The 14,818-nt window shown below is 36.6% G+C and overlaps 1 protein-coding gene across 3 annotated transcripts in view; it reads right to left on the bottom strand.

The window, feature by feature from the left end:
- The window catches only part of LOC106881043 (uncharacterized), a 31,838-nt gene that overhangs the window by 13,167 nt on the left and 3,853 nt on the right, over nt 1-14,818 (bottom strand). For all 3 annotated transcript variants that reach the window (XM_014931249.2, XM_014931248.2, XM_014931247.2), the window contains exons 2-7: nt 11,833-12,036; nt 9,700-9,847; nt 6,994-7,062; nt 5,913-5,972; nt 4,747-4,815; nt 1,087-1,164 (exon numbers count right to left, since the gene is read on the bottom strand). In XM_014931249.2, coding sequence (XP_014786735.1) covers nt 1,087-1,164; nt 4,747-4,815; nt 5,913-5,972; nt 6,994-7,062; nt 9,700-9,847; nt 11,833-12,036 — 628 coding nt within the window. The remainder of the gene's footprint in view (nt 1-1,086; nt 1,165-4,746; nt 4,816-5,912; nt 5,973-6,993; nt 7,063-9,699; nt 9,848-11,832; nt 12,037-14,818) is intronic.

The raw sequence follows: 14,818 nt of genomic DNA, 5'->3' as shown, positions 1-14,818 counted from the left end.
CATTAATAACAAGAGAACTCAGGGAGTGCAAACCTCTGCCAAGGCAACACCAACGATTAGCCAGAGATGATTTTTAAAATGAGAATACCTGAAACAAACTCAACTGCTCTCACAAATGAGAATGCTAAAAAGGAACCTGACTGCTCTCAAAAATTAAGTAAAAAAAAACTGGAAAAATAATCCAAAATCCTTGTCTGGTACCTGATCCATCCCAGTGGTAGTCATGGAATGTGAAGGTGGGTGTACGGGCCATGATTGTAATGTTGTGTATCATCTGGGACAGGGACAGTTTTCTCTATGAAGGCCTTTTTTCGTCTCTCCACTGATATAATGTCTTTATGACCATTAAGGTCTACAGTGAAAAATTTATCCACGTGTGAAAGAAAATGGAAAGGACCTGCATGTGGTGCTGTTAACGGAGGGTTAACAACATTGTTTCGTACAAAACTGTGAGTCCAAAAAGTAGAGCTTCCTTGAAGGCAAAGCTAGAAATGCAATTGTCAAGTAGGTAAGAGTTTTTAAACAGGAGTAATATGTTCAAAATTGCTAAAACTAAAAATTGTTGAGGATAAATTAAATTTATTATTGTGACTGAATATGTTAATGTTATTTAATTTCTGAACGGTTTTGCTGCCATTTGTTTATGTAGTTTGATTTCTTTATCTATCAGTTTCTATTAAGAGACGTGAGTAAAATTAATAATAGAGAAATGAAAATAAACTTTGGAAACAGCAGCAACGCCATAACTTATGTGGAAACCATAAGCATTCTTTCAAGGGAGAGGATCAGAGAAAGACTTGAAAGTGAACGCAAGATCATAATACTTCATGTTAAGTAAATATAACAAAAAATCCAGAATCCTTGTCCGGTACTGGATCAATCCCAAAATCTAATCAATCCATGCCAATCATGAGGCCAAACATCCCTGAAAGTTTCATCCGAATCCATCCAGTCATTCTTGAAATATCTTGTCCACGGACAAACAAACAAACAAACACAATGCCTTCACTAAGGCAGAGGTAAAAACAACAGCAGCAGCAGCAACAACCTATATTTATACATACATATATATATATATATACTTACTGCTCCAGGCTGTCATCTGCTACAGACTTAACCACTGGGTTTTCCACTTGTAAATCTGGAATTGCTTTCTTAGGACGGCTGTAAAACACAATTGCTTACACAGATCAGTTTAATAATGCATTTGTCACCTTAATGTAAACAGTTTACTTAAGAAGCCTTGCAACTCAGGCCATTAATAACTCCTTTTCACTATCCTCCACCTTCGGCTGTCATTCCTGCCTGTTTTCCAGCTCTTGTCTCAATATTCTGTCTCCAGCTATTTTCAAGGGATCCTTTTTTCAATCTCCCTTGTCAGCCTCTCTTGCTGGTCAGTTGACCGTACAGTTTCATTTTTGATTTTGCTGCCCCCCCCCCCATATTATAGGATTCCTTGAGAGAAGGCTTTTCACTCCCATATTTTGTTGGTTTTGAACTGTCATTCTATAGTTTTGCTTTTCTTTGGTTGGGATGTGACCCAAGGCAAATGAAGTTTTACCTTAGGGAAGAAGCAGTCCATATTAGTCAGACCTCTGTCCTCCTTTCACATGTCCAGCACAGAAGGCCCCTATCAGGAGTTTATACCTCACTGGCATAGGGCTCTCTGGGTCATTGAGGAATACAAGCCAGCACACTACAACAACGACTGGACCTTGTGATAGACCTCAATGTAACATTGAACCGTATTTTCTGAATCAGACCCACTTCCTCTCATTAAATCAAAATTGAAATCTATTTTATTTATTACTAATGTTTCCACTCGTTTTACTCTCAGCACGAGAGAGATTAGTTCTGAAAATGCTCCTCCGGTCTTATTCTACTGCAAGACGACCATTCTTGTGCCAACAAAGGAAACAAAAAAACCTCTACATGGCCATTGAACCTCCTGCTAAAAATAACAGTGAAATCTTCCTCAAATTTTCCCCTTCTGCTTCAGAAAAGGGAAAACACACTGGATAATGGAGTCCTACATAGACAGTGTCTTAAAAACAGATACAATGGTCAGCAGTCTGAGTAAGTCTAAATTAAGGGACTAATCAACGAAGAACAAAATCAACAGAGAATTAAGAAAGAATTAGGTTTTACCTGCAAATAAATGGATGCATTACAAAGTTACAGTTGTTATATTAATCCATGACAACATGTAGTGTATAATTTATTTACTTTGTTTAGAAAAAACCCTCCTACATGTTTTGCGCATGATGCGCACTCCGGCTAGGTAGTCGTAGGATCGATTAGTCACGACTAGCTAGCGCCGATGCGCGCACCGGGACCACTCTTCTTGAATAATACCATTAAATTATATACTTTTAAGTCTATACAGAATAATTCCTGAAAAGGTTGCAAGACGCAACGAAAATTTTAGGAAAATAAAAATAAGAAATAAGTGGAAATTTTACAGGTGAGTTTGTTAAACTATAAAGACACAAAAATGAAAATGACTTTCCCCAGAACACAACAGAAAGCGAAAACCTTATTTTAATTCGCTCCAAAACAAAAACACGATTGAATTTAATAATTATGAGTGAAATACATTATTTCATAATTGAAAAGTTAATAATAAAAACACTCCATACTCACTAATATATATTATGACCTTTACAAGATATAAATGTAAACTTAGCAATAACTAATAAAAACAAATTTATATCTAGGCACTAATAAAAGAATACTTGTAATTAACTATTACATAAAACTTTGCTATGTTTAAAGCTGAATTAAAACTGTTTAAAAGATAATAAAACTACAAAGTATTAACAGTTACATATTCTTTCAGCGCACATGGTCCACCGTTTCTGGAACTTAAATGATTATTCTAACAACTATCGATGATGTAGTACGTAATTACCACTTCCTTAATTGTCTCAAACAATATTGGTGACGTAGTAAGCAAATAACTTGAATTTGAAACATTCTAAATCTTTACAAATATTTGCTAAGTCGGAGACTAGATACCACTCCATTTTTATATATATGCATGTATATTAATAGAGATAGTTATAGATGTATATATACATACACGTGTGTGTATATATACACGTATATTGAGGCAATAAGTATTCTTAATTAGGTAATTCATTATTGATATTGTTCTGCCAATGTTGAAATATCTCCACGAACACAGTAGAAACTAATTCTTGACTGTATTGTGTAGTGATACCAACAGAACTGCTAGTTGTGCTGCAGTTATTAGCATTTCCTTCATGTCACCAAACTTCTGAGAATGAAATGCTTAACACAGAAATCAAAAATAACTCTTGTCATTTTTACTCTGTTGCTGTTGTTTAGCCCCAGGCCTGATCAAGCAACCCTTACCATCTTGTCTCTTATTCAGTGATTCTTACACTAAATTACCTCACATGTCCTTTCTGTTTCAAGACAATAAGGGTGCAATTTGAGGAAGATATGACTGCCATTTCAAGCTGATTTGAGTGACAATGATTCCAGTCTTGGCTCCATCACAAGTCATTTGTTGTTTAGACTCTAGTGTGGCCTGATTGAGCAAATCTTGTGATCAAAAATGTTCCAACTATGACCACCCTGTCTTTTCACAATGTTCAATGTATGCTTCCTTGTGTGAATTGAGGGAAATGAAGAACTATCTCTTGCTGATTGACCAACAGTTTAGAGCCTGTCTTATTGCAATATTGGTAACAAGACAGGAACAAACCATCCTCCACCCCACCCAACTCCTAATCTGATTTCCTGATTCTCTGTCGAGTCGTCAACACTTCACTCTTTACAACTAGGGATGCTTCAAAAAATTCTAAGTCTATTCTTGTATAATCCTTGTGTAATAAAGAGCGGTTGGTTGGTTGGCTGGTTGATTTTTCCAGTCATACTTCATAACATTTAGAGAGATGGGGACAGAGAGTAAAAGAGAGATAGAGAGAGAGAAGAACATAAGAAGTTGACAGTGGAACATTGAAATTGATAAATAATGGTAAGGGGATGGTGAAGATGATAACAGTTTATTGGATGGACACCTCTTAATACATGCCGCACGCACACACACACACACTCATACTTAGAGACCTAACTACAGTTTAAGTAGAAGAATAAACTTGACGAGCTGTTGGAGGAGAGAGGTAAAGAAGTACTTTGGAAACTATATGTTCGAATGGTGAATTCAGCAACGCCATCTAGCCAAGCAGCTCCTCCCTGTTGATAAAGAGCAATAACCCAGAAACTAGTCCACAGATGTTGTTTTGCACTAGATGGGAGTGCTGAGGTCCCTGTTCGAAAATATAACACAGATAGTATGTTGCACAGCCAGCTAGAAACGATGTTTCTTGGGGCTAAAACAACAGTCCCTTTCAAGACAACCACATTATGCTAGCAAATAGCATTTACAATTACATTTTCTCAGGACCTACTACTGGAATTAATACTATGTGTGGTCAGAACGAAATTTGAGACTGAACTGATATCTACCTGGATTTGTCTCCTTACTTTCTTATTACTATATATATATATATATATATTATATATATATATACATATATATATATATATATACACACACACACATTAATCATTCAGCTAATGTTGTCTTTTCCTCACCACATAATTCTATATAATTTGATTTTTTTAATGTTCAATTCATTAAATAGTCTAACACTGACCTGGCCATCATTGCTTTGATTTTATAGAAAGGCATATTATAGGAAACTGAACACTTACCAGTTTTCACTTTCCTTCACACAGTCTTTTGTAATTGTTTCATTGGCTGCCTCTTCCTCCTTCTGTCCACTGAAATTATTAATAAACAGGTGGTCAGTTGGCTGATGAAATATCACCCAAGCACTTGGCTTCCTACAAATATTCCTATAAAGTATCTTAAATGCAAACAGAGGAGGAGGAAACAATGGCAACAACTTTTATTTTGGTCTTGGATCCACAATACATGTTTTTTTTTGGGGGGGGGTCAATTGAATTGATCCTCCCACTGCCCCCTCCTTTACTCAACTTGTGCTTATTTTATGGACACGGCACCCACCAAGTCATGGGTCAGTCAAGCAGGGGTTGTCAGAGGTTTTAACTTCATGATGCACAAAAGATCCCACCAAGGGAACTGACAGATTTCAAAGGGAAACTCAATGCTGCCCTTTACTTGTTTCAGTCACCAGAGTGTGGCCATGCTGGAGCACCGCCTCGAACGGTTCAGTCAAACAAATCAATCTTAGATCTTATTTTGAAGTCTGGTACTTGTTCTCTTTTACTGAACTTCTAAGTTACAGGGATGTAAATAGACTAACACCAGTTGTTGAGTGGTGTGTGTGACAAACACACACATGCACAGAAAGACACACACACATGTATGTGTATGTGTGTGTGTGTGAAGGGCTTCCACTTAGTTTCTCTTTTTACCAAATTCACTCAAAAGGAGTTGACTGGTGGGACTGAACCTGAAACCACATGGTTGGGAAGCAAGCTTCTTAACCCCCCAGCAATGCCTGCACTATCACCATCAAATGTCAGTGTAGATAAGATATTAAACTTCTGGCTCTTAGGTCTTCAGTTTCAGTTAGTATTTTGAGTGCAACAGTTTATGTTGAGGCCAGCAGTGAATTGTGTTACTGTTTGGTTTAATAGTGCAAAGGTTTGGAATTTCTTTTTGTTTCCATTAAGAACAAAATATTGTTCATTCAATGTAAAACAATGGCTCTACCTCAGTAACGAACCATGGACATAGTTCCTCTCTCTCTAGTATACTACATTAAATGATTTCACTCATTGATATCTTGTGGAAGGATATTCGTAGCTTAAAGGTAATGGGGAAAACCTGAGAAAATAACAACCTGAAGCAGTTAAATAATTTGAAAAAGAGAACTTCTTCTTATACTCACTTCAGAAGAAATGTTTGTGTTGAACAACTGTATTCAGTGGAAGCCTCTCCATTTAGCTGCCTGGAAATAAATAAATATAAAAACATGAGTAGTTAATATCAACATAGTTGTTTTTAGCCCCAGGTCAGCCTGATTGAGCAAACCTATATCCAATGACAGGTCAGTCAATACTATCTGTAGTATCCAATATGCTCTTCCTTTTTTCAACATATGATTTAACAAATTTGCTTTCTATTTCATGCAGTTTATTGAGTTTTTTTTTCCATTTTTACCGTTTAGCTAGGGCTGTAAAGCCATTACTAATGATCCTTTATTTTTACAGGCTTTTAAGAATAATGGAAAGTATTCTCAAACCAGAGACCTTGTCTGAATAATTCTTGCAACAGGGTGAACTTTGCTAATGGCACCCAGCAAACAGGTGATAGATGAAGTCTATCATCCAAGAATTCAGAAGGAAAAAAGTTGAAACAAATACAGCAAGGAATCTTGTCTGACATGTTAATACTTTTGGACAGGTCCTTTATTTTACCAATTCTGAAAGGATAAGAGGCAAAGCTGACTCTACTCAAAAGGCTCTTCAAGGTTAGCTCCATCAGTTTTTGCAGCTCACTGCCTTAACATATTAAGAATACTGGAGCTGCTGTGAGGCTCAAAGTGATCCAGAAGACAGCTGGCATTCTAAGGAGAGTATTGTCTCTGAGTCACAGGAGAAGAAAGCACTACTTGAAACCTTTGGTGATTTGTTATTGCCTGCTTTCAAGTAAAGAACAATTGCAAATAGAACAACGAGAATCAAAACAACAACAACAGCAGAGTTCCTACAGAAAGTTTGCCTCTCGGGGACAGCAAGGATTATCAGGAGGGTTCTAAGCCCTTGAAAGACTGCTGAGAACATGTGGATAGCTAAGGTTACAAGTAGTAACATAAATCCTACCTGGAATAAGACCAAACCTGAGCTTTGTTTCTATAATAATGATAATAATTGTCAAATAATAATTAAAATTAAGCACCTTAACTTTTGTGAAGATTAAGTCTTATCAATGAATGAAAGAAAATAATAGAATTTAGAATTAGTTTTTACCTGTTTGGAGTTTCTGTGAATGTTTGATTGGTAAAATTGTAATTTTGGGCATTATGCTTGAATCCCAGACTAGAAATATAAAATAAATGTCATAAGTGACAAATTAAGGACAATCAGTTTTAACTAACCATATTTTGTAAATTTTATTATATTACTGTGACAGAGAAGACCTGGCAAATAAAGTGTGTCCACAGCTGTAACCTACACCAGTGTCGCATAACCAGCCCACTCAAAAGTACCTTGGATCGTAGGGCAACATGCCGTGTTCGAGGAGGCCCTATGAAGTCAAGTACATCAACGTCAGCAATATCAAAATCAAATCAAATGGAAATTGTAGTTCTGAGCCCCGAATTGGTAGCATGTAAAAAGCACCATCTAAATGTGGCCGATGCCAGTGCCGCTTTGACTGGCTTCTGTGCTTCCGATTGTGGTTGATGCCAGCTCCTCTGGCCCCTGTGCCGGTGTGTGTGTACACATCCACACAATTTATACATAGACAGTTAAACGTATACTGTGCTATTATTTAAGATTTAGCTAACTAAATGACTTATGAATGTTTTAACGAAATACAAACACAGCAAAAATACCATAGGAGGTAACTGCCTTTGCATTACAAAGAGAGAATAGGGGACAAATACCGTTGCTTATATTTGCAGATAAAAGGTAAATGGCATTTCAATATACGACAATAGAACCCAAGGCGAGAAATTGGCAGAATTGATTAGCACACCAGACAAAATGCTTAGTGGCATTTCATCCATCTTTATATTCTAAGTTCAAATTCTACAAAGAGATCATGTGTCAGGGAGAGAGTGTGGTGGCCAAAGCATCATGGTTTGGGGTGCAACAGGCTTGAATCAGAGAATTGGGCCCTGTGTGTTCCAAAATGTTGGTTGCAGGCAGAGGAAACTGCATCACAGCACAGCGCTAGGTTGACCATATCCCAAGACCTCACATCGTGCCCTTCTTCACACGTCAGCATAGCCACGTGTTCCAGCAGAACAATACTCCCTTCGATACGGCCAGGATCACCATGGATTTCATGCATCAGCGCAACATCAGAACCATGCTGTGGCCAGCTCTCAGCCCAGATTTGAACCCAATTGAACTCCTACGGGATGAAATCCAGTGATGGCTGAACCAGGTGGTCCCAAGGCCGATAACTTGTGTGGTACTGGAGGCAGCTTTCCTCAGGGTGTGGACACAGGTGTCAATGGCTTTTGTGAACTGCCTCATGCACTCCATGGACCGATGGTGTATGGTTGTTTTAAACAACCAAGGAGGACATACACGTTATTGAACATGTCAAGCCCAACAATCTCGATGTGCTGGATCTGGCCCACTACCAGAACACATGACAACAACCCAAAGACCGTGGTCAAAGTGCCTCCAAGAAATTGACTCTATCAGATTTATTGAAATTTATCTCAGACAATGAAATCGAAACATATTTTACAGTCATACACGTCTCCTGTTTCTTTTGCGTTTCAGTGTATTATCTTGTTTGGAAACAGGTGTGGGTTAGCGACAGGTTATCCTGACATAGAAAATCTGTCTCAGTACATTCTGTATGACCCACGCAAGCATAGAAAAGTGAATATTGAATAATGATGACGATGACCACCACCACCACCACCACCATGAACCATCCTTTTATAAGGTGAAAAGTGTAATTTGAGAGCAGTTTGGATGCTGTTTCTAACAAATCGAATGATCACATATAAGCGCCCTCATTAACTTTTGTGTAATTTCCTGGTAAAAAATCTTAGCTAATTATGGGCCTGATGAAGAAATTACATAAATAAGCTCATTCGAACCTATTTCTTGAATTGTTGCCCAACGAAAATAAAATCTTTTCTCTCTCTTTTATCTCTTTACATTGGTTTTTGGATCTGCTGTAACAACTTATCTGTTATATTTTTTCCAGTTCTTTTTCGCAGACTATAACATTTGACAACAAATTACATTTATCGCATGTTGCTCTTACAGTGACAGAAATAATAAAATAGCAGTTAAAACTCTTCCAGTACCATTTATATTTATTGTCAAGAAGAACAATGGAATGGTGGAAAAATCAGAAAAGTTTAAACTATATAATGTTGACGTCCTTCATCCATGGGCCCAGGAACAGGGGATGTGCTTGCAAACTCCTAAAATATTTTGGCCATCAAAAAAAATGCTTTGAGCATTCTGGGTTGGATCTGGGTTTGCACCCACTATGCAAATTTCATTCCCACACATCTGTGCCTTTCTTAACATTGTCACAATTTGGTTTCATCTTTGATAAATTTAAGTACAGTCATGTATATAATTCTTACATTCTAATAAAATTTACATTCATACCTGGGACACATTGCAACAATCTAATTTGATACCAGTACTTGACTGGCCGAAACATTATTTCACTGACCCCCAAAAGGATGAAAGGTGAGCTTAATCTTGGCGGAATTAGAACTCAACATGTAACTGGCCAAAAGTGTGCACCTACCATAAGATATCTCCCATCTTTCCTAACTAAAACTTTGGGGGCCTCACCAGTATCAGAAGTTAATAAACCATGAAAGTGAAAAAATGACTAACTTCTTCTGTAGTGAATAGTCATGTGAAAATTCCGACGACACGCTTTTATTCCCTCTTATAAATCCAAAATTTTGTGTCTCTTGAGAAAAGCAAAGTTTGGGAAGACCAAACCCTTTGCACACTTACCCCTTTTCTTGTTCTGGCTTTCCTGTACGCTTTCTTACCTTAACAATAGTAAATATGAAAATTGCAAGGAGCAAAGCGAAGGTTATCCCAACACACAGACCAATGATTAAGTTTCTCTCGTTGAAAGACTCTTCTTCTATTTCGGACACTGCAACAAAAATAGCAGGAAGCTGGTTAGAATAAAGAATGTGTTATGGTTACTGGCAAAGGTAAAAAATATGCACACCACCTATCTTTGGCATTTAAGATTAGGGTTGCACCAAAAACGGATGGCGTGCGTATTCTTTACCTCCGCCATGGTTGCTATTGTTGTTTAGAACTAGTTCAGTTGTAGTGTAGCCTTCCTGGTTTTTATTCGAAGGAGATATGGTTGCTATTTCTAGCATGTTAAGCAACTGTTCCCTTTTTGGTTCAATACTGAGAAGAAGAATAGAAAGAGTAAAAGGTAGGGAATGAAAGAAGTAGAAACACACAAGCAACTGCTGTATAAATCGACTGATGTATATTTGTGTGTAAGTGAAGGAGACCATACGTGTATCATTTTGACTTTTAGCAGGAAGCGGTATTGATGTAGACTCAGCTTTGCTTTTAGTTTACCTCAAACTAAACAGTCAAGTTGGATATACAATGTTTCTTTGATTTCTAAATAATGACATTCTTTGTTTAAAATTTTGCAACCATTGCATTTCAAAATGACATCAAGTGTAACCCCAGGAGGACATCTTCTGCAACTGGTTAATGACACAACCTGTGTCCAATATATTGCGAGTAAGGGAGCAAACCCCTACCATCTAGCAGTGACAAGACCAGCTTGGTTTCAGGGTATTTCCTCCATCGGTACTGGACACCTGTCTGCTAGACATGGCACTCGTTTGTCCTTAAAAAAATGGTAATAATGTAGTTCTGTATGGAACAGCCATGTTGAAGTGGCAACAAACATTATTCTCCAGTACTGTTACTACTTATGTCTCTCATAGAGATTTTAGAACCAGCTACTTTGCTCTGGTGTATATTGTATCATACACACACACCCACAAACGTCTGTGCACGTGTAGTGGTGAAGGAGCTCAGTGACAAAGAGACCAAAAGCAGAGGTTAAAAGATCAGTTCTGGCACAGGTTGAAACGGTGCAAGATATCCTAAACTATGGGAAGAACTCGCAAGCAATCACATTTCCTGGTGCTCAACCATACCTATTGATGTAAAAAAATATACAAGGTACTGACTACAAAAAAATGAACTGACAAAGACTAGTTTGCAGAGCTGAAAGCTAACAACACTCATTAGCTGTCACGATTCCCTTTGTGTATCCCAGAACACCATGTGGATTCTGAAGAGGTTTGTATGTACACGTGTGCACTCACACACAAAAGACAGCCTCGAGTTATTCATGGCACTGGCATACAGTTAAGAACAAATATTTGAGTGGTTAATCATCTATTGGCCACCATACCATGACGAAATTTGGACAATATTCTTTTATTCATTTGTTGTACGCTTATCTTTATTTATTTGCTTGCTTGTTTGTTTACTGTTGCTATTTAGAATATTAGTCGTAAAATATTTTCTCACGGTTTTCTTTCTTTCTTATGTTTTCCCACTGGATAAATTGACATGTCGCAGGATTTAACAACAAACAATTTTGGAAGAACTGAAGTGATAAAGCCTAAACTGTGATTGTAGATAATGAAGTAACTATTTGCATACTTAATGTAATGACTATGACAATTCTAATTACTGGTGATTTTTCTCATATCAAGGTGGGAGTAAACATAGTTTACAATACCAAATGCAGGTATGCAAAGTCAGAATATAATTTTAGAAAATGCTTGAAATGGACAAAGGCATCAGAAACAAATCAAGATTCAAAGTCATGTGGTGGTGGAACAACGATAACTCTTGACATGTTTCGATCTTGATAAGTTTCTTCAGCGAAACAGTGGTTAGCAAGAACAGGAAAGAGGTAGAAATAGACAGATAAACTAATGTTTGATAAATAGATAAGTATGAATTTGAGATGCCAGTTGTACAATGCAATACAGGACAAGTTTCAGCAAGATTTAAAAGATTTTTCATATTTAAAAAAAATTAATTGCTGTTAAAAATTTAATATTACTTAAAAAAGAAACTTACACAAACAAGTGGCGTTTGTTGACCATAATTTGTTTGATAAACATGTTAGTGTTTTCTCTCCTTCAAGAACAAATGGAAATGGACAGCTAACGTTTACCTTTGTACCAACATGGTTGTTATAATTACTCAGTCGTAATATGTGTGCATTATCTTCAGTTATAATTTGTGGATTTTCTGTCAGATTGTTCAGTGGAGGACAGCCACCTGAAAGAGAAAAATATTTTGAAATTAAATAAAATTAAAGATAATTGGATATCAAATGTGAGAGTAGATCTGTTTCAAATGACTTCGCAACTAATTATTGCAGTGGTTCTCAATGTTTTGAACATTGTAGAATGCTGGAGATGAAATAAAAAGTTCACAGCATATGTCACATGGAAATGTTTTTTAAAAAGTTATGTTTTAAAGTTAAAAATATAAAAAAAGAAAAAGGATGTAGAAAAACTATTGCTTACTGTCTTATATTAATCATAGTTATGTACAATAAAATTATAAATTACACGTTTTCCAAGACATTCAGTTATTAGTGAGGATTTTCTAAAACTTTAAATTTATTTCTAAAAAATTTGCAAAGCACACACTTTGATACCTTTTGCAGCACACAAAAGCGCCGTGGTGCCCCATTTATGAATCGACAAAGGAATACATGAAAAGTTAGAATTACTTCTACAGACGGACTACATTTCATAGACTCTCAATTTCTTTTTAATTCTTAAATGTCAAAGTATTATCAGGAAAGATTATTGTTGATTTAAATATATAGTGATCTTATTTTATCGAAATAGGGGGAAGAACAGCAAAGAAATTGTTGCTGCCATTTAGTTTCAGGCCAACGCCAATCAAACAGTTCTATGATCAAAAGACTTCCAGCCATGACCATCTCGTCTTTTTGTATAACTGTATAACTAAAGCTTGTCCATAATGTCATTGTTTATCAAAAAAAAAAAAAAAAGGTAAGGTGTGGTTAGACAAAGATTTGGCTGTGTTTCTAGTATATCAAGCAGCCACATAGATGCTCCAAACCCAGTAAAGTTTTAATTTAAAAAGGACATCAATAAAAATTATATGGCATTTAATAGAAGGTTCTATTTTCTATATTTTTAAGCAATGTTGACATCTAAATTTTTATTGTAAACTGTAAAATCTATTATAAGAATGAAAATATATTAAAATTCATATTTCATTGTAGCCACTGTTTTTACTATCGAACCGAACTATTGAACTTTGAGCTAATGACTTTGAAGGTTCTAAGGCATGAATTAAGGCAAAGATGTGTTGGTTGAAATGAAGAATGCATAGAAGCAAGAAGAGAAAAGGCAACTGATAGAAGAAGTAAGGTGAAGAGATAGGCAGTAATTTGGTTAGATCAGTAGAATGAGTGGAACATGAGCAAATACAATTATTTTCAGAAAAATAAACAAAAGGGAGAAAAGGATAATGAAGAAGAGAGTGGTTCATGGAATGAGATTTTCAGAACACATAACAAAACACAAGATCAAGGTGGATGACAAAGATTGGTTAAAAAAACACACCCTGAAGTGATTCAATGGAAGAATTATTGATGAGTGGTGTCAGTGGCCCAGTAACAAAATTTGCTTTGGGGGGGTGCAAGCTCAGGTCCAAATAATCTTATGAAAAATGTGGATTTTTTTCAATGCTAACACTAAAACAAATGCAGGTATAATAATAATTTTTATTATTATGAGGGTCGGCTGAGCAAGACACTCTCACGGAATGGGACCTAATGAATGTGACCATTTCTTAATGTAGTTCCTCTTTTACTGTCCACACACTTTCCTAAGTAGTTGCAGTGCTTGGATCGCAACTGGTGAAGAAGCTATTCTGTTGGTCAGAATGGTCATCAACAGCAGACAATACATCATCATCATCATCACAGTGATACTGGTGCCCAGCTGAGTGTTTTTCTATGTTGGGAAACGGATGATAACCAGATGGAACCAAATCACTAACATAGGGAAGGGGTGATCAACCAGTTGAAAGCCAGTCATGCACAGCAGCCATTGAAAGCATGGACTTGTGTGCTGAAGCATTGTCCCTAATGAAACAAAAACCCCATTCATCGGTTTTTCTGGGTGTTTAGTCTTGATAACCTTTCATAACTGCCTCAGCAAGTTGGCATTGAAGTTGCCATTCATGGTGTGATCATTTTGAAGATAGTCAATAAACACAATATTTTTTGCATTAACGTATAGTATATGTAAATAGTGTGAAGTATATTTTGCATATTAAAATGTTTAATTTTGGAAATATATCAAGCGGAGCAAACATAAGCAGTAAAAATACAAATTGCAAGTATTTCAAAACGTGGGACATTACATGACGAAAACTAACAAAAAACGAAGAAAATAGTGGTGCTTGTGTTCCAGAGGTACAATGAGAAGGCTCAGGAGGAGGGTAGAAGGGAAGAAAGAGAGAAGGAAAGAAAGGAATGAAAAGTGAAAAGGTAAGTGAGTGCTAGGCAGGAGATGAAACAAAATACATGTCTTACCTATGCAGTGGTCAAGTAGAAAAAAGATGAGTGATAAAATATTGGATGGTCTTTTGGTACCAAAATGTGAAGAAAGTGAGACGGGGTAGAGTGGAGAAGAGCAAGTAGAAAGAAAGAGAGAGAGAGAAAGAAATAAAGATAAACAGTCTGTAGTTGAGAGAGATGGGGAGAGGAAGAAATGTAAGGCAGGAGATAGGTAGAGAGGCAGCTAGAAATAGATGGGGAAGGTTTTGAGCACAAGAGGAGAAGGAGAGAGAAATAGAAAAGCCAAGTCTTGCATCAATTATTGAACATCAATTATTGCATCAATTATTGAACAGTGGTACCCCTGAGTGGGAACCAGAAGTGGCTGGGGGGTGGGGGTGACATTACATTGACTAACAACCATAAAATGTTGCACAGAAAGTCAACACACACACATTTAATGATGAAGGAAATTATTGTATACAGTGCTCAGGTGCACTACAACTAAAAAAA

Source organism: Octopus bimaculoides, chromosome 18 (genome assembly GCF_001194135.2).
Source record: "Octopus bimaculoides isolate UCB-OBI-ISO-001 chromosome 18, ASM119413v2, whole genome shotgun sequence".
Taxonomy (NCBI): Eukaryota; Metazoa; Mollusca; class Cephalopoda; order Octopoda; family Octopodidae; genus Octopus; species Octopus bimaculoides.
The sequence above is the reverse complement of the archived record's forward strand: the minus strand, read 5'-3'. Positions and strand labels throughout refer to the sequence as shown.